The sequence below is a fragment of the Liolophura sinensis genome, chromosome 8 (assembly GCF_032854445.1).
Source record: "Liolophura sinensis isolate JHLJ2023 chromosome 8, CUHK_Ljap_v2, whole genome shotgun sequence".
NCBI classification, from domain to species: Eukaryota; Metazoa; Mollusca; class Polyplacophora; order Chitonida; family Chitonidae; genus Liolophura; species Liolophura sinensis.
This window is the reverse complement of record NC_088302.1, coordinates 36,181,917-36,206,060: the sequence shown is the minus strand read 5'-3', so window position 1 is coordinate 36,206,060 and position 24,144 is coordinate 36,181,917. Positions and strand designations below refer to the sequence as shown.

Below are 24,144 nucleotides of genomic sequence, written 5' to 3'. Positions count from 1 at the left end.
TCTTGTTCACAGCGATTAAGAAAACAGGCGACAATCTGACAAGATTAATCGATTATCAATGCATGATGGGGGATTTTGTTGACATCCAGTTAAAATTCAGTACAGAACGCAAAATTCAGTAAACAACATTAAATTCAGTAAACGACACGCGATTCTCACCTGATTTTCCTTGGACCAAATCTGGTGAAGTCGTCCAAATGTCGCTGTTTCTGGTCATGTTGTGGAAAACAGCATGACCGTAATCGGCTGCTATAACTATGGGGAATGAATCAATTTCACCTGAACTCACAAGAAATATAAATATAAAGTGTCCTTGAAAATGCCTTTACTCATTCATTTCTTACTATTTTCAGTGAATGCACTTCAGCAATGACTGGTTACTTTTTATAATCAAAGAACAATGACCTCACATCTGTTTTTCCGCTCACATATTCGCCTATATGGCCAAAATCCAAACTTTGTTTATGTGATTTTCAAGGAAAGAAATTAGTTGTCCTGGCATCAAATACCCAATGAAAAATGACTGATATAAGTGACTGACTGTGGGAACGAGGTTTTTGCACCTGTAACTTTAAATGTGGGAAAACACAGGCCACCCACGCACAAGAGAGTTTACAACACGGGATTTTCAACAACCCGAACAAACAACGCACAAAACACGGCTTAGGTTGACATATGAATCGGTCACTGGCCCTGTATACTGCAGCTTGTTAACCTAAATGCTATCCAACTGTATATAAATGGTTGAAATAGTCCCAACAGTTGTATTCTCTCAAACACCATTTCAAGTGACAGGGAATGAAACAAACAATGCGGGACAAGAGCCACAGTTTTTTCACCTATAACTCTCGATCAGAAGTGTCGAAGAATCCAATGGTGCGCGTTCAAAGACTCTTCACAATGTTAAGAAATTTCTTAAAGCAATTTATATAGATGTACTTGCGCAAAGTGCCCGGCTGAATACGTGAATAAATACAATAAATACATACACCTCAAAATGAGTGTAGAGGTTTTTAAAGGTTTTCAGTCAAGCGTGTCCAACAACGCATCATCAATACCAGAGGATACACTTGCGGTGGCCGGATGGGAGTTTGACAGTTTATATTGGGTAGCAGTGCGCAGGTAAGGTATTCGTCAAGCGGGAAGGGTTTCAAGAAAGTGAGCAAGTATGGCACTCATGAGAGTTGTCTGTGTGGTGTTTTTCTGTGTTCTGATTCGGCCTTCTAGCACAGAAACTGTCGACGAACTGTTAAACAGATGTATGGTGAGCAAGACACAAAAGTCGAAGCCAAGTCCAGAGCCTGGTTTGCAAGGAGTCGTAAGCATTTTCTTGTTTTCTTTCTTTTAGCTTTATAATTTATGAGGAAAATTAAGAAAAATGCTGTTTTCTGTATGCATATTAGCACAGCGGATAATGTAAGGGATGTATTGGAAATTTTCAAACTTTGTATCTTTTAAAATTAGTACAGGTTTTTTGTTGACGCAGTTGTATCCATCCTGAAAATATTTTCTACTCGTCTCCAGGATACTTTTTACACATCCTGATGTCGGTGTCAACCCACTTATGAAATCAGTTCAAATTCAGCCCCAAGCCATACGCTTGAAACCGTGTGATTACGTTTAATAAAATGTTAGACGCCCTTGAAGGGGTGACATAAAAATGATGCAAATGTCAGACGAAAGAGCGTGAAAAGTTACTTGCAAACATGGTCTTTACTATTTATTTGGATTTTTTCTATCAGGAGGAAAGATGTTTTAAAATTATTACACAAACATAATATATACGAACAGGTGGTCCCAAATAACCACCATCCAAATACTATTATCAAACGTCTTTTTCTCATTAAAGAAAAATTGGAAAAACTATTGAAGACCATATTTATAACTAATTTCAACTCCTTTTCCTGAACTTCACGTAATTTTTATGTTTTCTTCACCTTAAGCTTGGCATGCACAAAATTTTAAGAAGCGACTCAATTCAAATCTGAATCAACTCAACTTTCGTATGGAGTTGGTCTCAGTCGTTGATGGACGTAGGACTTGAAGATTCAACCGACTCCAATTGAGTTGCGTCTCTCATACGCGAGCGTTTACCAGCGCTTAGGTTGGGTTGAGTTTGGTGTTAAGCCCTCATGACGAGATTTACAATTTGTTTATTTATTTATTTGATGGGTGTTTTAAACCCTACTCAAGAATATTTTACTTATACGATGGTGGCTGGCATTATGGTGGGAGGAAACCGGGCAGAGCCCGGGGGAAACCCACGACCATCCACAAGTTGCTGGCAGACCTTCCCACGTACGGCCGGAGAGGAAGCAAGCATCAGCTGGACTTGAACCCACAGCGACCAGCTTTAGAATTAAGATCATGTTGTATAGTGTAAAACATGTATGATTCCAGTATCCAACATATGTATACTGAAGTTGCTTTGATAACCTCGCAAAGTAGCAAAGTAGGAAACACAAATGCAGTAACTGATACAACATCAGGGTGTTAATGATGATCAGTGCACCTTTATCGTACATAACCTTCTCATGGGTGGCAGCGTTGTATTTTGAATGGATTTGAAAGAAATAAAAAAATAAACAAACTTTCCTATATTGATGTCTAATTTACATTCTTTTTATATCCATACAGTGTTCACCATGGAAAGAGAACTCCTGTTGTGACGCGAAAATCGCAAGGGATGTTGAGTACAATGCCACGTGGATGGACTTCGACTTCAATCACTGTCCAGGCAAAACACTATCTCCCCAATGCGAAAAATATTTCAAGTTGGATCTCTGTTTCTACGAGTGTTCACCCAACAAAGGGCCTTGGATTAAAAAGGTGATCTTTTTAAATGAACATCTGGCCTCGGTTGTTTAAAACTATTTTAAGACGTAATATCAGCCAAATCTTCTATATTGTGTTTAATCCAAAAATAATAGCCCAACAGTACTAAATGTGCTACTGTTACACTTTGTACTTTGACAGCTGCATTGACTGCTGGGTTTTGGCAGATTTTAGAAATATAACATGACTTAATACCAGTATTAGGTAATACACTTTCGAATAAGCGAGCCCTGGTTTTGTTACAAAATGTAACAATGCTTCTTCAGTGTAGGGCAATGTAAACATTTCCCCAGTAAGCCTTTTGAACCGGCAAATTGGTAAAATACTGCCTTTTGGTTTGGAATGATATCTAGTAGTATGTTTTACCACCGACTAGTGGACTTTCAATTAATAACACACGAGGTAATAAGCTTCGTTAGTTTACATCAACAGTGCCTAATGAATGAAACCAACAACCTTTCATATATTTCCCTGGTCATAAAATTATGAGGTTTATATTGCAATAAGGAGATCTGTTTAGCAGTATTGTAACCGTTACGTTGTGTGTAGTATGTTTATTATTTATTTCACTGCATGCTGCGTTATGTTTATTAGGGCCACATATTCATTTTACGCAACGTGTGAAACTTTGCGGCACTCGAAATTGTTATAGTAACGTATCACTTCAGTGTGTTTTACAATGCCATGCAGTTACGTTTGCACAAATATGCGCATGTTTTATACAATGAGCTCCAGGATCTGTAAAAAACTTTCTACAATATTTCACATGGTTATAGAACATCAGTCAGGTATTATGAATCGCGGAAACCAGTTACCTTACATGGGAAACATTCGCACCATACCTACCATGTGACAAACTTTATGACCAAAAGCCGCAGCTGAACACATTGGGAATTAAATCAGAACACTAAATTGGTCAAGGACGAGTGCTTTATAATGTAGCACCTTATTGAATCTCGTTTGCCAGTTCATGGAATACAAAACTATATTTTGGAACAAAGATCTGCGTGCATGACCAACCAGTTATCTGTTTGCCTTTGCTTCATGGGTCTAATTGGATTCTTTTTATAGGTGGACCAGACGTTCAGAAAAGAACGCTTTATCGGCGTGCCGCTATGTGAGAGTGATTGCTTAAGTTGGTGGGAGGCCTGTAAGGACGCATATACGTGTCTATCTAGATGGGATAAGGGCTTCGACTGGTCGGAAGGTGAGTTGTTCATGGAGCAAAGCTGAGTTGTTCATGAATGGGTGTTCATGAATATATAAGCAAGGCCACTTTGCCTGTGACATGGGCGCTGGTCAGGTGAACAAAACGCCTGTGTGAATCAAGAGTGGGTATCTGTGAAATGATGAAAATCCAACTCGTAGTTTGGTGAAAGACATGAATGTACAGAATGAAAATGCGATATATACGATACTCACTGGCGTACATCTCGGAGCTCTTTTGTATTCTTTATTGGCAGGATTTTACGGTTGACAAGGTTGTTCGAACTGGATAAGAAACCGGAAAATTTGTTATGTTATTTCAAACAATACTCTCTATCTTGTGTAATTCAAAACAGGTTCTATAGACATATTTTATACCGCTTACATTTTACTGACACATGGGATAGATCGGAAGGTTAGAGATAGATACTAAGGTCATAACATGAATAATGCAGGACTGTGTCTTGAAAATATTTCGTGTATCCTGGGGAAATTCTGGGGTAGACTATGCTATTATGCATGCCGATTTCATTTGTCATCGTATGGAAAAGTGTTAAGGTCTAACAACCATCCACGGTACTTCACGCAATACTAGGCAGGGTAGTGACGTCCCTTTCTATAAAAGAAACCGTACAGTTTTTTGCAGATGAAGTTTTAAACTTATAATATATAACACAGAGCATTTGCATGATACAGATGCATGTATTCATCACCCTGTGCAGAACAAAAAATTCGCCCCAGCTGTCAACTCAAATGCTAAATCTGCTGATTTGTCGTTTCACGAGAATAAAAACATCACTATGACAACTCTGCCTCATGCAACGTAGTTATGTTGCCATATAGAACCACCTTTATTCGTGAAGAACCTTCGGCACGAACCTTTTATTCTAAAAGTGTTGGGTTGGGCTTCGGGATGCCATGTGTAACAAGGATGGAGTGGGGTCGAAGCTCACCTTTCGTTTTTGGGACCAACTTTTCAAAAGGTTGACTTTGATGCAAGTTTTACACTCGTATTAAACCGTTTGTGCTCCGTGAATCTCCTTAAAGGGTGGTTATGGGTTTCCAGTTGTAGGAAAACAGCCTATTGCACGGTGAACCTCATTGAAAAGACTCTTTCAGTAGGTTAATTTGGGATTCACAGCTGTATATAGGAAAACAGTTGATGCATTAATGGATTGAGGTTCACAAATGGGGTTCTGGTTCTCCACTTGGATGTTAAAATGGAGATTTAGGGTTCAAAAATGGAGTACTCCACCTGTATGTGAAAAAGGACATTTATGGTTCATAAATGTAGTGCTCCACTTGGATATTGAAAGGGAGATTTGGAGTTCACAAATGGGGTGCTCCACCTGAATGTTGAAATGGAGATTTCGGATTGATAAATGGGGTACCCTACCTGGATGTTAAAAGGGAGATTTGGGAATCACAAATGGGGTGTTCCACCTAGATGTTAAAAAAGATATGTATGGTTCATAATGGATTGCTCCAGCTGGATGTTAAAAAGTTGATTTGGGGGCTCATAAGTAGGGTGCTTCACCTGAATGTTAAAAGGGAGATTTGGGTTTCGCAAATGAGGTGCGCCACCTGGGTGTTAAAGGGAGATTTGAGGTTCACAAATGGGGTGCTCCACCTGGATGCTAAAAGGGAAATTTTTGGGTGACAAATGTGATGCTCCACATGAATGGTAAAAGGAAGATTTTTGGTTCGTAAATGGAGTGCTCCACCTGAATGTTAAAAGGGAGATTTGGGGCTCACAAATGAGATGTTCCAACTGAATGTTAAAAAGGTGATGTTTGGTTAACACCTGGGTGTTAGTAAGGAGGTTTGAGATTCACAAATAAACTGTTGAAAAAACTCCGTTTAAACTTGTTTTGAAAACTGGTGGGAATGTCCATTTTGGTTGACGCCTGCACGGTATAAGAATGTCTGTTTTGATGCCTATAGATTCATAATGTATTGTGTACTGTACATCAACAGGTCAAAACAAGTGCCCAGCTGGAAACGAATGCCGCAAATTTACGGAAGTCTTCCAAAACTCGGTGGACTTCTGCCAAAACTTATGGGGAGGTTCTTGGAAAGTGGTCTCCGATATGGCTGAAGAGTGTGTGAAGATCGAATTCTCTGGTTCTAACCCTAACAACAAAGTGGCTAGAGAGTACGCTGGGAAAATTGTAAGTGGGGCAGTAACCGTTGACACTCATTTTAGACTGACGGTCGTCTCAGTTTTGATGTACATCTGTCATGTTCATTTAAAGTAGATACACGAAAAACAAAAGGAATACAAGACTACATGTATATACCTCGTGAGCTTCCGAGGTGGGCCTATATAACTACATGTACTGATGCATTTTCATACAAACTATCAGTAAACTTTCAGCTAGATTTAGAGATTGAATAAATGATAATTTCTGTATGTTTTTCACCTATGCATGCATTTTTACTTTTACGTAGTTCCAATAGCTCGGATTTATATTTTTCTTTTAGACAATCAAGAATGTACCTGTAAAATTTCAAAATAAACAGCATGAATGTTACTTTTTAATGCGTTTCCAGACATTTATTTCCTCACCAGTAATGATGTTTAGTCTGTTTCTTTTTAGCGCGTCGGCTTGTCGGCTATAGTTCAGGTCAAAATTGCCTTCAGTCAGGGACAGGTAAAGTCATAAGCTCTTTTTATTTGAGAATGGCAGAGGAACCTTGTCAGAACAACCTTGTCAGAGAAGCCTTGCCAGAGGTGCAATTCTAAGATTACAATCAGCTGACAGTGCATAAAATGACACACTATCCTGTGAAAAGCGACTGTATATTTAGAGCTCTATAAAAGGGCTGTTAATTTTGAGACCATGAGAATTCGGCTGCATGTTTATAGAAACGGTGTAAAATAAATATACATGTCGTAGTCATATGTGTACAGGCTTTTCCAGAATAAGTTGCGCCTAAGTATATACCAGATTAAAAAAATCAAATTCATTTTACATAATATATACCGGAGCAGAGTCTCGCCAATTTAAACTGATGGTTGTGGTGTATTGATAATCGAATTCACTGGTCTCAAAGTTCAAAAATTTTAGCTGTAAATTTAGTATTTTTCATAGTGCAGGCACAGAGTTATCTGTCCTCTCAATTCTGTCTTTCGGCCAATGTATAAGACCGCTTCTGTAGGCTAATGGTTAAGCGTCCGCCTCGTTCAAACCCGGGTTGGGTCATGCCGAAGACTTTAAAATGGTACTAGCTGCTGCCTCGCTTGGCGTCCAGCAGTGAAAGGTTAGAACAAGGACACATGACCGGACGATCCGGTGTCAGTATAATGTGACTAGGTGGTGTGTCATGTCTGGTGTCTTCGGCATGGTGCTTCAGTGGCGGCAGCCATGGACTCGCCCTGCCACAAGAAGACACAATATATGCACACACACCTAATGTCTCATCGCCGTTATATGACAATAAAAATGGTTAAGTACGACTTTACACTCCAAGCATCGAATGATGTTAGCGTATACATATCAACTACATTCATTTGGAGGTATTAGGGTTTGCTAGAGGAAGGGATTTTTTCTGAGTTAAATATCATAACATTTTTACTATGATATGAGTATCCCATAGTTAATTGAAAAAAGATCCACCACGAAAATACCATATATTTACTTCGACGTGGAAGATACCTTCATTATAAATGCAAAATGTGTGCTATACTTCAAAGGCTGCCAAAAGACCCAGGGAGATCAAACGTTGTCCAACAGGAACTGCTCTATGTATGAGATGACCGATTTAAAGGAACGTTTATATTCTAAAGATATTGTCCTAAATAAACAAACGAATAACACAATGATGCACGACATTCAAATAGTATTCTTGAGGTTTGGAATAATAAAAAATGCCACGGCTTTATCTGTCCTGTACATATAGCTGTTGACCGTGTCCCGGCGGACAGAAATAACTATGACTGAGTATTAACTAGATGTCGAAACTAAACCCTAACCCTCCTACACTCAGTTAAGTGGATAATACTAATACAAACACACATCACATTGCCCCGGAAAACGACTCGGGCAACAAACTTACAAACACACACAGAACATTGCCAACGGGAAACGACTCAGGCAGCAAACCTCCAAAAGCGCACAGAATATTGCCCCCGGCAAACGATCCAGGCAACAAAGTTACAAACACACACAAAACATTGCCCCCAGCAACGATTCCGGCAACAAACTTACAAACACACACAGAACAATGCCCGCGGCCAACGACTCAGGTAGCAAACTTACAAACATACACAGCGCAATGCCCCCGGCAAGCGACTCAGGTAGCAAACCTACACACACACAGAACATTGCCCCTGGCAACAGATCCAGGCAACAAACTTACAAACATACACAGAACGAAGCCCCCGACAAACGAAGCAGGCAACAAACTTACAAACACACACAGATCCAAGCCCCCGGCAAACAATCCAGGCGGCAAACTTACAAACACACTCAGGACAATGCACCCGGAAAACGACTCAGGTAGGAAGCAAACAAACATAACATTAAGAATGCCTTCGGCAGCAAACTTACCTCTCGGGAAGGACTCGAGCGGGTAAATAATTTACGAACCGGTATATACTTTTTACCACACGCAACACAATAACACGACCCCGACACACAACGGGGCCTTCGGGAAACACTTGAGCGGGCCTAATATACCTATTCAGATTTCCAACACTATCCCCCTGAAAACACTCAGGTGGACACATCAAGAAAGCGGTTACCCTAACCCTGCGTCACAGTCCACCCACCCCCACCCCCATCCCCACCCCCCACGCACACACACACACAAAATTGAAAGTTGTAGGCTATACATAAAATCGTAATCGAGCTGTGGCGAAAACACAGTCAAAGTGCGCGGACAAAAGGCGAACTACAAACATTTGTGTGGAAGTCACTTTAGACAGGCGGTGAAATTCAGTAGGCGATCAGGTCCTTCAAAAAGGACATCAGAACAGCCGTATCCTAGGCATTTTAATTCTAAAAGTGTTGATTAATATACTAAAAATATACAGACATTATTAAGATCAATCGTTGTGGGAAGGATAAGTGAGTATTAAAAAGTGCCTTGTATATCTATCGTTAATGTATAGGCAATATTAAGTCATTTCCATGGGGCGGCTAATCTAACCCAAGAAGATAACAAGCATACGCAGAAGTAAGCACCAACTGTATTGTATATATAGTCATGATTTTACACTGCACCGGTATAGCACTTTATGTTCCTGATGATAGCGAAAGTTTAAACTGTAACTAGAATACAACGATGTAGAAACGACAAGGTTTCCTTGTTTTGTTTTTTTTTTTTTGTTTTTTTTTTTCTTTCTTATACTGAAATAACTGGTCCTATTCATGCTTGTGGCGAAAATGATTTCATAGCAATATCAAAGAGTGATATTTTTTTTTATAAAATAATATAAACTGCTAATGAATATCCTTTTTAAAGGGTTGACTCATTGATTAATTAAGCGATTGACTGGCTGACTGATTGATTGATTGATTAGCTTAAGATGACAAATCGACAAAGATTTTGATCGTTGTTTAACGCCAAATATGTTGGGATTTGTCATTGATATGGCAGATCTCAGATCCAGCGGTGGAAAGTGGAGTGTCTGAGGGTAAACTAGGCACCAACCTTTCTCACTTCTCGACATGTGACGCGCATATACATAAAATGCACCCGATATACATTGCTGGAAGATAAGTCGTCTTTAGCTGACGAGGTCAGCTTGCTAAACTTGTTCAAGAACAAGTTTAAACATATTTGGATATCGTAACAATTACATAGGATCCATATATGAGGAAAAGGTTTGGCAAAGTTGATCTTTTTGAAGTTAAATACCACAACATGTTTACCCAAATTCGTACGCCTACTGACTTAGCTACAAAAACAAGATGCGTGTACCACGTTAACCGACCTTCGGTTTAAAACAGTCCGCCATTGTAAGATTTGGGTGAAAAAGTCTTTGTTCTTTCTGAAGAACAATCATGCAATCAATCAAGCAATCAGTCAATCATGTATTAAGTAGGTGGCAGAAAGTATAAGGTGGCATTGTTAAAGAATGAGCCTTTAAAATTAAATTTACAAAACGAAATTCAGTTTATTCTTAAAAAGCTAGGTTGATTTAGTTATTTATTTGATTAGTGTTTTACGCCCTATTCAAGAATATTTCACTTATACGACGGCGGCCAGCATTATGGTGGGAGGAAACCGAGCACAGCCTGCGGGAAAGATTGATTTACTGACTGACTCACTAAATGCATGATGACTAATTGACTAATTGATTGATAGTCTGATTGATTGAAACATTCAGAGCTAAGTTCAAAATGATACATCAGTAAGACTTCGTGTCGAACTCATGCGCCTCATAATTATCGGAATCAAGTAATTTGACACTCAACTTCAAAATTTCTTGCCCGACGTCATGGCCTATATCCGTTTATGTTGTATTTCATACCCTGTAGATTTTTTATTTATGACAATTCAACGATGTTCTTTCAAGGGGTGTTTGTTGTAATAAAAACAAGAGGAAAATGAAGTTTCAGCCAAACCTATCAATCACCGGGTGCCTGACAAAATCACTACCTTTATTAGGACAAGGTGATACAAAAGCCGGAAGCTAGATTCGAACTCGAAACTAGAGGGTCAATTGTGTAGGCTAATATGAAGAGTTCGGCATAGCCCATTTTTTCTTGAAATTATGGCACATTTGTGAACATCTTTCATAATAATTGACTTGTACATAAATAATTACTCAACAGTCACAGAAGCATTGTACAAAGCAAGAAAGTGGCATAGCGATATCCGGTGTCACATTTTGGAGGCCCCTTTTACATGCCATTTCGTAACCCCCCATCCGCCAAGAGCAATCCTAATTTTTGATTGCACCGTGTAACATGATATGGCGCTCAGCTTGAACTTTACCATGCGGCGTGGAAAGAAGGTCGCAGGACAGTTTTCTTACAGCGAGCTGGCTGGCGTTGGAAAAATTATTCTTGAAAACACATGGTGAATTAACTTATCGTAGAAGTGTTTCGCATTGCCACAGGCTCGACGCCTAGTAGAAAACACTTGTGCAAACTTGAGTAGCCCCTGCAGGCCTCTGATCACGGAGAGTCGGTGGGTTGAGACAGTCTTGACTCCAGCCGGCAGGGCGTGGAGTAGCTCCAGTCCAGGCGGGAGGGGACGAATGAAGTCACAACTTCTCCGTGATGCGTCCGCCCTCACCGACGAAAGTCAGGACCTGACCCTAGATACTGCTAAGTTATCAAAATAGGCTTCTCCCTTTGAACTGAATTGTTTAAATAATGAGTTGATGGAAGCGCTCTTTCCTGTTGATAATATATAAGTTGAAGATAAGAATTGCAAGATGGAGCCGATGGAGACGAAGCTGATGGCATGTGTTGTCTTGTGTATGACGACACTGGTTGCCGTCACACGGGGTGAAGGGATGCCACACACACAGAATACCGGTAAGCTCTTACATCCATTTTATTTTATTATTTATTTATTCTATGTACGGGGTTTTTATGTATTTGTTTGGTCAGTATTGTCTGTATGGATAGTGTACAAGTGACTAGTGTCATATAATTTTCACCAATAGCAGTACATTATTATGTTAGGGCGATCTGAATGGGTGTAATATATGTACCAGATATATAATAGCATCATAATTTACAACTACACCGAAAATGTAAGTCTACACTACTACAGTGTTGAAATGCAGCTTTATTTATTGTTAGCAAATATCAGAAGTCATTCACCTAGAAGTATACAACTTCTTGATAGCTGGTCTCCACAGCACTTTCCACTTTTGTGTGCTGTAATGTATATTATAGACCTAGTGGTATTTTACCAGTAGCAATATATTATTCAATTTTATAATCACATACATTTATTAGCATAGTTATTAAGTCATTATATACCGTACTACCCTGATGATTGACAGCTTATAATTGATTTTTACAAATATAGTGAAAAAAGTACTTTTTCCACATTTTATACCTGGAAAAATATATAAGAGCTACTTTTATTTTAAACTGTTAGTGGTAACTGTGTAATTTTGGCTCAGATGGTTAAAGTGCTGGATCAGATGGTTGCTGGCTCAGATGGTTAAAGCGCTGGCTCAGATGGTTAAACTACTCGCATAATGAGGATTGTCAGCCACCTAGAAAATTAAGGGTGGTGGTTTACTCTGACCATTCCAGTTTCCTCCATCCATAAACCTGATTGCTATCATATAAGTGAAACATTTTTGATTACAGCATTAAATAATCAATCCATCAATCATTAATTTAAAATTTTCAAAAATAGTGTAACCTGCAGATGGTCATGGGTTTCCCCCAAGCTGTACCCGGTTTCCTCCCACCATAATACTGGCCACCGTCGTGTAAGTGAAATATAAATGTTTTATCCATGAATCTTAATGGAAATTAATTATATGTGGGAGTTTTAGTTAACCTGTGTATTAAAGTGCACATTTGCACACATCAGTCCATTGGTACAAGTATTTATGGACATCGGATAGAACATTTGTGATATTTGTGTGGTAACAAATGAAGCTTAATTTATTGATGTAAATTTTTTATTTCTTTTTAGTTACAGATTTGCTGAAGGCGGTTAACAAGAAACAAATCAAATCTGCGGACAGTGGTGTTGACAGGATCCCTGGACAACGTGGTGTCCATTCAACAGTCTATAGAGACTTAAACTCCGGCAAATTTACCTTTGTCTTGGCAGTCCAGGAGGAAAATGCCTATTTCAACTGGACGATATTTGGAGTATACAACATCAACAAATCATTGCCCTTGTTAGAACTTAGCACATACCATTCCAGCTCTGACAAGTCCAGGCTTTTCACTGTGAGGTACCAGGGGAGAAAGTCTTTCCAGAGAACGACCTTTTCCTTGCCACTTGTGACATTTGAAAAGTTGATGTTGTGGGTAAATGCTGAGAATATAGGTTTAGTGATTGACTGTGGGCCTGAGACAGTGAAGCCTTTGACTCAACACATCGCTGCCATACCAGAGTCCTCCACAGCTATCTTGGGTTGCAACAGGAATGGAGAAGATGCATTCCAGGTAGAGGCTTTATATTAGCAAGGAAAAAAACAAGAGTTGCCATTGTTAACATGTAATATATGTATATCTATTACCTTTTATTACTTTGGCTGTAATGAAGGTTATGTTCTTGCTAGCATTTATTTATCTGTACATCTGTCAGCAACTAGGGACCTACGTGACCCAGCACAATGCTAAAGTCCCGCTCATGTTGACTTCCTCTCTGGCCATACATGGGGAGGCCTGCCAGCAATATGTGGATGGTCGTGGGTTTCCCGCCTGGTTTGCTCCCACCATAATGCTGGCTGCTGTCATATAAATAAAATATTCTTGAGAACGGCATAAAACACCAGTCAAATAAATAAATAAATCTGTCTGTAACTCAACCAAGAAGATTCTACAGGCATTTGGATGAACTCTTATGCAGAGATTGTCCTTGAGATATATAGTATCAATCTAAATCCAGTGAATAGTGGTGATTTTTTGGAATTTTTTGAAATAATTCTTCACCATTGCGGAGTATTGTCCCATTGTCTAAAGTGGATGAATTTGTACAATTATCAATAGTAGAGACTTGTGCTCTAGATATTTTGTGTTGCAGTTATTTGTTTTACGTACAGTTAAAGCCTCATGTTTCATAGGTTGCATGGAATCGTATGTAGCGACCAGTTTATACATCCGTAATGCTGTGTGCACAGTTTGAATAAGGCCCCAATTCATTTTAAAGTCGAACAATGATCATGTCGTATAACGATTAAACAGTTGAATTAATGCTTTTATACTTTATTGTCAAACTTGAGAAAGTAAGTAAGTTAAAAAAAGGGAAGTAGTTGCTAGCTAAGACACAGAATGTGTAGATTACCCTATCTCAGTTTTCATTGGGCCTAGATAACAATATACGCTCTTCCTCTCCGACGTATGTGAGAAGGTCTGCCAGCAACCTACAGATGGTTGTGGCTTTCGCCCGAACTGGACACAGTGTCCGCCCACCATAATGTTAGCCATATAAGTGAAATATTCTTAAGTACAGCGTAAAACACGAAATAAATAAATAAATAAGGATAACAGTTGAGTGTTACGAACATTACGCACAGCAGTATGGGTGTGCATATGTATGTCACATATAGGAAAGTTCATTTGTAACTTGCCAAAAGTCAGTGGTTTATTCCATGCTCTCGAGATTCCACTGCCCATAAAACTTGGCCACCATTGCATATAATTGAAAACTTTTTGAGTATGACATTATACAATCAAGTAAGTAAATAAATGAATATTAAAAGAATATTAGAAGTTCTGCCATGGTCACAATGTTAAGACTTGCTCCTCATTTTTCTTCAGGCATAAATATAAAAATTAAACATGTTATTGATGTGTTTGTAGGGGACACTGCTGCTGGCAAAGCTTTTCTCACGTGAGCTGGATGTTCGACCGTGGTCTTGTGACTTGGGAGGTAGGAAATATTGTAACAACATTTGTACAAAGCTTGCTAAGCCTGTCTTTAAATGTGCATGACACTTAATTACGTTGTCTTATGATTCATACAGTTCATTAATGCATGTTGTCTTGGTGTGGCTTTTCTGTGATGTTGTGTATACGTGGCATACACAAGAATTTCCCCTAATGTTTCGATGAATTCAAATCAGACTCTCGCTGATTTGCAGGTCTGTGTAAGAAATCTACGCCATTAATGGATCTGGCTGACAGTCAATGAGACATTATTAATAGATTCATTATAATGATAACACATGTAATATATCTAACACTGAAATATGCAATAAGGTTAAGCATTACAGTAATTGCATATCAAATTATTCGTGTTTGAGTTTGTAGATGGTAACTGAATGGACATCCCATGTGTGCAAGAATCCGCCAGTTAAGGGTGACAGTACTATATACTGATATTGATGATTAAAAAAAAATTGCAAAAACAAAACAAAGGAAAACATGCATCTTTTGGTACTTTGATAAGACAGAGATAATTAAAGCCCACATGTATTAAATGTATGTATGTTAAATATGCCAAATATAATGTCTGAGGGAGATTTTACATGTTGCTGCAATGGACATAGACTAGAAAGCAATGCTCTTTTTTAGCATCAGTTTTTTAACAGATCAACACATGTTATTCTTACTGACAAGTGAATGTGAACATACATTTCCACAAAATCTTGCACACAAAAATTTAATAATAATAAATAATAAAAAAATAAATTTATAATTAAGAGATTATATAATAGAATAGAGGATAAAAACATTAAATATGAATGTCTTTGTATGTTTCTCTATAACTACACTATCATGCAAGTTTTAGGATATTTATTATTTTATTTAAATATTTATATTATTTTTATTTAGGAGGTTATAGAATCAAACAGTTTCAAAAAAGATATACGAATACAGTGCATACATACTTTCTCAGAAGCTTTGTTCTGCCTGTGACATCTTGTCTTGATTGCAAGTTTTACACCATATGTTTACAGTTTAAATCCAGATGGTCATTGCCTGACCTTTGTAGCCTGGATTGACCAGGGGGTGACCCTGTAATCTGTGTGACCATCAGCTAAGCAGCCTCCCCCACATGGGTGCCACTTAGGGCAAAGACTGCCCCTGGCCTTAAAACAACACCAGCCAGTGGCTGCTATGCATGTTAAATGGAATACCCCTTAACCCATTGGGATGGATTTATATGTTTGTCCTCAAGCTGGGAATTCCTGAAAGTCCTTGTCTGCCTGCACTGTTGTCTTGATGGCAATAAACATTACACAGCTCTTTGGTAGACTTTTTAGGCCAGTAATGTTATGTGAATTTTGTGGGAAATCACTTATGGCATCCATCACTGTGGCATACACTTTGCCCTATCCCTGGGAGAAAGATCTGCATGTGACATGTAGAAAAGTTCCTCTATTACTTGCCAGAAGTCAGTAGTTTATTCAGGTGTATAGTCAGACATTTTGGTTTCCTTAATTTTTAAACATGAAAAATCTGGATAAATAATATCTTTGTCATATATCTGCATATATTTAGATGTTGACACCATGATTCTGGTAGCTGAAATTGTGGTAGACTATCCTCCAAATGCACAATAGCTGTCTCATGGTCAGAGCTGTTTTGGACACATTTAAACAACATGTTTTACCAAATTGAAATACAGCTCATGAGATGTACCAATAATGAAATAAATGAACAGTGTTTGTCATTGTAAAATACAGCAGGCAGTAAAACTAACACGGCTAATTCTACTCTTGTATTCATTCATTGTTATAAATAAAGTTACAAAAAGCACCACTGTAGTTAAAGAAAGTTGTGTAGGACTTTTTAAAGTTTTTATCTATAGCATTTATGGGTATATTTTCTGCAAACGAAGTGTTGTTTATGTTTGAATGATGCTCTTGTCATGTGCAGCATGAAAATCCTAAGTTCCTAATGAAGTCATTCGGTGCATCATGGACCCCATTAATTGCAACATGGACCCCCTTAGTTGCATCACGGATCAGGTGCAGCATGGACCCCCTTAAGTGCAGTATGGACCCCATTAAATGAAGCATGGATCCCCTGTTTGGATATAACCCATTAACAGTGCAACACCTCCTTATATTAGTTGGATGTACATGTAAGTATCAATCGTGTTACTCAATAATCTTGATTCTGTTTTCCAGAAAGTCTCAACCCTCACAGGCTAGACAAATTCATGTGATGAAATTTTTTAGTCTTGTTTTCTGGGTCACCTATATGATCTGGGTCGCCTATATGATCTGGGTATTGTGACTGTCAACTAGCAGGCCTGTATGATTCTAAAGTTACTCTGCTGTGGTACTGAAGACTTCTACAATTACATCTGTTAACTGACTGGAAAAAAGTATGGCTTGAACATATAAATGGATAACTTTGGGAATAATCAGTTAACTTCCTCGTGCATTTGTGACCAGCCCCAATAGCACAGTTTATAGAGGTTTTGCTTCAGAGGTGGTAGACCCAGGTACAATCCTGGGACGGGTCACACCTAAGACCCTAAAAGAGGAAGTTGTAACTTCCTTGCTTGGCATTCACCATGAAGGGGATAGTGCAGTATAATGGCTCGGGCGGGGCGGCTTACTTGCCTTTGGTAAGTCATCTCAGTGAAGGAGCAGTAATGGTGGAAATCCGTCCTGCAACAAGGAGGCTCTAAGGACTCCTTCGTCGTCATCGTATGACTGAACAATCATGAAGTACAACGTTAAACCCCTGGCACTTCAAATCTTCAACTGGTTAGCTGTAATCTGTCAATTAATAAATATATGTTATGAATTTCTTACTTTTGTTTTGTCTTGATATTAGCCTTTGGACATTCATATTCTTGCCTTGTAACCGCAGGCCAAGGCAGTGTGAATGCAAACAATTACTTACATATACATGTATGTGCTGTGTGACTGTTAACTTGTGAAGTGTGAAAAAGTACACTAGTATTTATGCCTTACAATATACAGTATGTGAGAAAGATCACCAGTGCATGCTCCTTTCCTGAGTTAAAGTAAGCATATGTAAGTGCTCACCATTAATTTGTTGGATTAGTTTGCAAGCAGTTAGTAAGAAAGACTTTAAATGTCATATGAAATTACACCGCCACTTAATGATGATGTAGGGGACACATGCATATACAGTGCATTAACTGAACGCTCTTTACACTCAGGGACATGTGTCATTTAAAACCTATGAGATATGAGAAACTCCTACTTTTCATTTGAAGCATCAGAAGACTTGAATTTATATTGGAGTAAAAGTACTTTTCTTAGTTTTTCATAAACTTTGGTCTAAGAATTGGCTTGTTGTTTTCAGTGTTGGGATATGAAGTTTTAGATTATCAATCCACATTGATGAAAGACCCTAATTATTTTCAGCAGCATTGGTGTGTTCACTTTCAGGGTCATTGTTTTTTTTTTGCAGTTTTGTATTTGATAAGCTGTACTTTGTGATGGGCTTGTAAAGACCTAACATGAGTGTCTCTCTACAAGTCAGAAGTTAAAATTGGAAGTTCCTCCCCAGTGAAATCAGACAAGTTTGTAGCATTTTGAAATGTGGAGCGATACATTTCAAATTTTGTAGTTTGTTTTTTTGTGTAAAAAATCATTGTGGAATTGTCACCAGGCACATTATATTCTACTGCCTGAACTCCAGATGCTGATTTATATGTTTCCACACCAAACACAGACTCCTTGGTATACTTGTTAAATCTTCAAAGTAGTTGATGAGTACATATATTAGTCTGTACATGCTCTAGTTTTATAAGCATGTTCTGTCATTCCCAGTTGTCCCAGTAACAAGGTTACATCTGTGGGTATTGCATGTTTGAGTTTCCTGTAGCAATTGTACAGAATGTTTGTCAGGGTTTTGTATAAACTACAGTTCTAATATAATAACGTGGAAAGTTAAGTTTGCAGTTTCTCTGCTTTTTGAATAGTTTCATTTGTACTGTGCTCATGTAACAGGCCATTAAGATGGTACAGAAATGTAAGCAAGCCTAGCTGTGACTAAGGATTAGGTAATACTGAGGGTGGGAGTGGGGGAGTGAGGTTTATAAGGGGCCCGGTGGAGAAAAGGAGACATTACGCAAACATTTCATCCTGCAATCAGACAGGAAGTTACAATGTTTAAGCTCTCCATTCCCTGCACACGCCCAGTCGGTGCTATTTTGAGCCTCGTCACTACTAGGTCCAGACCATATGTACAAATTGCACTGAAATTGTGGATTTCTTTTCTTGAGAAATGCATGTGGCACGTGGTTGAGGCAAAATGAGGCTGTTTTATTATAGCCTCACGAGGCTTGTGGTTTCTTACCCATGTCTTGTCAGGAAAACCTTGCTAGAACGTGTTTTCCTCTAAGACTACATCTTTATTAAACACAGACTGAGCTAAGAAACAAAGCTGTGGTTGGCCTTAACTTTGCTGTGTTTACAGCCTGTTTCTGATGAATTTCCTTTGCTTTATTATCACCAGATGCCCCCTAAAGAAAGTTAGCAGTCTGTCCAGTTCTTTGAGGCTCAGCTCGTCATACATATGTACATCTGCATCTACAGCAGTTAAGACAAACTTTTCAAGCTAAATTTGTCAGTTAAAATCACGAACAGACTGACAACAACTTGATGTCTGCTCTTAATCTGTCACAAGTGATTATGACCACAAATTAGATGTCAGGAGATTTAAATGCTGAGGTATAAAGGAGATGATTTTATCACACGCCCCCCCCCCACCACTCACCCTCCCCACATCACTCCCCCCTCCCCACAACTCACCCACCAACATTTAATACTGATCCAGTACAGCTGTAAGCAACCAAGTATTAGCACACGATTACATCGATACGATGACTATCGGAGCACATACAGTACTTTAACCAATGAGCCTCTCTGTGTGCATATATATAAAAAAACAACTATTAGACTGTAAACTAAATCTGTTTTGGGCCCAAAGCATTAGTAGGACTTGATCAAGTTTATTAATCAATCAATATATTATATAATATTGATCAATATTAAAGTGTATTGTACAAGTGGGTAAACTACAATTATTGACGAGTAACAACATACAAAGATGTGTGAAATTATTGTATATTAAGAATACCCAGACTTTTAATCTAAGTAAAGTGCATAAATGTGAATAAATGTGACAATTCTAAGTGGCTCTTGGACCAAAAGATTTTCTTCATTTTCATACTTTTCAGTGTTTACTTGGGGCACTCCATTTCTTCCACAAATAAACCTGACCATTAAGTTAAAACTGTTTGGTTTGGGGCTCAGCTCTAGTCAGTTGGGAAAAAAATTGAGTTTGTTCTCAATTGAACCCTGCCTTTATTTGTCGGTTTGTACAGAAGATTTAATGCAGTCAGACGAAAGTGTAAGCTCTGTAAGTGTTGATGAGAAGCTATCTGACATGGAAAACGTGATGTCTGAGCTCATGCGTATGGTTACCATGCTGAAAACACAGGTAAGAATCTTTGAGAGCTGGAGATGGAATTAAAAGGTTTTGCCACTACGAATCCATTCTTTTATGTATTTTTTCTCAACACTTTCCTTTCCATTAAATTATCCTAATTTGCTTTCGGTTAACCAAACTTACATCTTATCAGTTGACCCATACATTCGACTATGCTATGGACCTTCCGACCCATTAGGTCAAGCCTTAATCCTTTTATTTGGAACACCTATCGTCTTTTCAGTTTGCTGATTTGTCATCCTTTTCCATTCAGTTGACACACCCTTTATCCTTTCAGTCGGAACACGCATCATGCAGTCAATTGATCCACCCTTCGTCTTGTTAGTTATTTCACTCACCTTCCATCTATTGATTGAAGGACCTTTTATCCAGTCAGTTGACCCACCCTCCATCTTTTGGTTGGAGGACCTTTTATCCATTCAGTTGACCCACCCTCCATCTTTTGTTTAGAAGACCTTTTATCCATTCAGTTGACCCACCCTCCATCTTTTGGTTGGAGGATCTTTTATCCATTCAGTTGACCCGTCCTTCATTTTTTGGTTGGAAGACCTTTTATCCATTCAGTTGACCCACCCTCCATCTTTTGGTTGGAGGACCTTTTATCCATTCAGTTGACCCGTCCTTCATATTTTGGTTGGAATACCTTTTATCCATTCAGTTGACCCGTCCTTCATATTTTGGTTGGAAGACCTTTTGTCCATTCAGTTCACCAGTCCTTCATATTTTTAGTTAACTCACTCACACTCCATGTTTTAGTTGTAAGATTTTTATCCATTCAATTGGAACACACCTTTCATCTGTTTAGACTGAACAACCTTCATACACTCAGTTGACCAACCTTCCATCTGTTTAGACTGAACAACCTTCATACACTCAGTTGACCAACCTTCCATCTGTTTAGACTGAACAACCTTCATACACTCAGTTGACCAACCTTCCATCTGTTTAGTTGGAACACCCTTCATGTAGTCATTTGATCTCTTTAGTTGGAACATTTTTCACCCATTCAGTTGACCCACCCTCCATCTGTGTATGTGATGTAATAAATAACAAGAAATGTCATTTGTCAAATGTGTCTTTTTCATCAATTTTTAATTATTTTTTTTTATTGTTTTATTTAAATCATCTTAAGTCTTTAGGATTTCTTTTTCTGCTGTCATTTAGGAATGTATTTTCCCCAAGTTGTGCACCATAAACCACTAATGACATAAATAAATTTTTCCTCCATTGCAGAATAAAGACCTCATTAAAAGAGTAGAGTACTTGGAGACGTGTGAATGCCGTTCATTGTGTACCTTTGATGGGACCACATATCAAGAGGAACAGACCTGGGAGCCAGATATCTGTACTCGCTGCATCTGTCGGGTGAGTGATATCACTGTTGTATCTCTGCGATGAGTAATGCCCCTGTAATATCTGTTGGGTGGGCAATGCCACAATGTTATCAGTGCCAAAAGTGATATCACTGTTTTGCAAGCCTGGCTTACCACTGGTCATATACAGTCACACTTTATATTGTACCATACATTTAACACATGTGACCTGCAGAACAGGTTGTATATGGCCTGGTTCGAGCTGGCTTCCTCTCTAGTTGTACATGGGAAGTTCTGCCAGCTAGCTGTGGCTGGTCATGGGTTTCATACAGGGTCTGCCCGGTTCACTCCCACCATAATACTGTGCACCATCATACAAGTGAAATCAAATAAATAAATTAATATTAAATATATGGCCTGTATTGTGTCGGAAATATGCATTACATTTTGAGGATGAGCTCAGGTTCACAGTTTTCACCTGTCTAGTCCCTCTTTACAATGCTGTTGGTCAGACAAACATGCCTGCCTTGTTATACAAGTGGTTCACATTGTATGGAGTTTGTTAGCTGTTGAGAGCTCATGTGGCATAGATAATACAGGAACACACACATTGTGCATATTATGGCTTTCATTTAATAATCATATATACATGATAACCAGGTGCAAAAAATAAAAGATGCAAAATACGAAGGGTTTTTTTTCTCGCTCAAAGAAATGTGTGACCCTGTTTTATTAAATCACTTGATGTAATGAAAGGTGTACACAAGAAAAAGAGGTAATGACAAGGTGTTGTAATGTCTTACCCTAAATGGGTCATACACAACTCTCATCAAAGAGTAAAACAAAAGCACAGATGGCCGCTCAAGTACTTTGGTTTCCTATTGTGTAATTTCTTGATTATGGCATAAAATCACAATTAAATGAATAAATATTACTATTTAGTATATGTAAATTGTGAGTTAGTGTAAGTATGACTTGTGTGTTAAATAGTTCAGGTCAACTGTACTCAGCTGTTCTGTTTTGCACAACTCTTCCAGAATGGGACACCACAGTGTACAAGAAATCCGGACTTACCTCAGTGTTCAGGTGGGAACAAAGTGAACATTGTGTGTTCAAGCAAGACTGGCCATTTTTAACTTGCTTCCTGCTGTTTCTAGATCTTATTTCATGAAGACAAGACCCAGACACATATAAATCAGATTTAATACAAGAGATTAATTAACTGATTTCTAAAATGGAATTGACACACTGCGTGCACCATTTGTCTACCAGAAATATGGTGTACGTATTATGTTAACATGACACTAGAGTATTTTCTGACCACTGTCCTAATAATGAAAGTCTTCAGTACCAATCAGATAAAGAGAGAGTCAGGTGCCCAGAGAAATGCTATGATTTCTCCCCCTGTACACCCGGCTGCTTACAGTTTTCCAGTGGGATATAGCTCTACCTTCCAAAAAAACATTGAATCACCTTTCTGAGATTAATAGATTCTGGTGAAATGAGTATCTTAGTCAAGTTGAACATTCTACGTCAAATTCATGAGAGGAATTAAAATTTGCACCAGCTATATGACACATAATCTTAGTATGAAGTAAAAAGCATTTTGTTTGTGGAAAATGTCATCATTTGGCATAGATTGCTCTTGAATTCATCATTTTGTTATAGCAGTACAAAGGAAGATAACTATGTGTTTTCACCACAGCGCCATGCCTGGGTGGACCATGTCAGCACGGTGGGTCATGTAGACCATCACCAGGGGAAGACAACTTTGTCTGTGATTGCCCTAAACCATTTGATGGGGAAACATGTGACACTCGCCTTAACCCATGTGTGTGGCCACAAGATAGAGGGCGCTGTAACCAAACCCTGACCAGATTTTATTATGACAGGTTCACTCAGATCTGTCTACCATTTAACTATACAGGTAAATGAGCAGTCATTGTGGCAGATTGCTGAGATAAATTATAAAGATTTTTGTTTATAGTGCACATGGCTATAAAAATTTAAGAGCACTTTATAATAAGCTTGTTGGTTTCATTATTTGAGTAATTTTGGCAAAGTGTTCCAATTTGTCTTCAGGAATCTTGTCCATATATACATCATTTCTGTATGCTGTATTTTACCTTTAAGTTCAAAATGTAAAAATTTGCTTTCAGAAGCATGTAAAAGTCTTTAAATTGTGTTTTTAATACCAACATAGTTTTTTTGCTGATAAGATATTAGTAAAAAAAAAATGATTAAATGGCTCTGTGAGGTTGGGGAATCAATGGGAATCAAATAAAATGGATTATTTGAAAACACTAAACTTCCAGTGAAGTCCAGTATGTTTTACAATATGTGGCATGAAGATGTTTCCACAACTTTCTTATATACTTTGTTTGAATTTTATAATGTAATTTTGACGATTGTAATATGCAACTACAGTGTAGAGTGTGTGTTTCATGTTGTATTTTTGATGCTGTATTTTTGTTTTGTTTGTCTCACAGGCTGTGGGGGAAATATGAACAACTACGAGACATTAGAAGAGTGCGAGTCAGTGTCATTGATAGGGGCATGTTGTTACCGGCGGTATTCCACCTCAATGAATGCTGTAGCCAATGGGGAGACTGGCGAAGAACACAATTGCAAGGTATGTCACCAAGGAGTTACAATAACACAACACAGGTGATTATGTTTTACAACCCATACTCTAGAGACAATGTAAAATAAGATACATTCAAGGTAGCATGTGATTTTGG

The 24,144-nt window shown here is 38.4% G+C and overlaps 2 protein-coding genes across 2 annotated transcripts in view; both read left to right on the top strand.

Moving 5' to 3' along the window:
- The first annotated feature begins 1,133 nt into the window (after positions 1-1,133).
- LOC135473983 (folate receptor alpha-like) lies at positions 1,134-6,569 on the top strand. Its single transcript, XM_064753956.1, has 4 exons — positions 1,134-1,318; positions 2,638-2,829; positions 3,907-4,042; positions 6,019-6,569. Exons 1-4 carry the CDS (start codon positions 1,169-1,171, stop codon positions 6,297-6,299), a joined length of 759 nt encoding a protein of 252 aa, XP_064610026.1. The 5' UTR covers positions 1,134-1,168; the 3' UTR covers positions 6,300-6,569.
- Positions 6,570-11,434: 4,865 nt separating this feature from the next.
- The window catches only part of LOC135473474 (uncharacterized), a 63,362-nt gene continuing 50,652 nt past the window's right edge, over positions 11,435-24,144 (top strand). The window contains exons 1-8 of the mRNA XM_064753325.1: positions 11,435-11,537; positions 12,664-13,145; positions 14,505-14,574; positions 19,966-20,081; positions 21,324-21,455; positions 22,399-22,489; positions 23,109-23,330; positions 23,893-24,035. Coding sequence (XP_064609395.1) covers positions 11,435-11,537; positions 12,664-13,145; positions 14,505-14,574; positions 19,966-20,081; positions 21,324-21,455; positions 22,399-22,489; positions 23,109-23,330; positions 23,893-24,035 — 1,359 coding nt within the window. The remainder of the gene's footprint in view (positions 11,538-12,663; positions 13,146-14,504; positions 14,575-19,965; positions 20,082-21,323; positions 21,456-22,398; positions 22,490-23,108; positions 23,331-23,892; positions 24,036-24,144) is intronic.

Coding starts and splice junctions, on each gene's coding strand:
- LOC135473983 (XM_064753956.1), top strand. CDS start 1,169: ATGGCACTCATGAGAGTTGTCTGTGTGGTGTTTTTCTGTGTTCTGATT. Junction 2,830..3,906: donor AAGGGCCTTGGATTAAAAAG/GTGATCTTTTTA, acceptor TTCTTTTTATAG/GTGGACCAGACGTTCAGAAA. Junction 4,043..6,018: donor GGGCTTCGACTGGTCGGAAG/GTGAGTTGTTCA, acceptor GTACATCAACAG/GTCAAAACAAGTGCCCAGCT.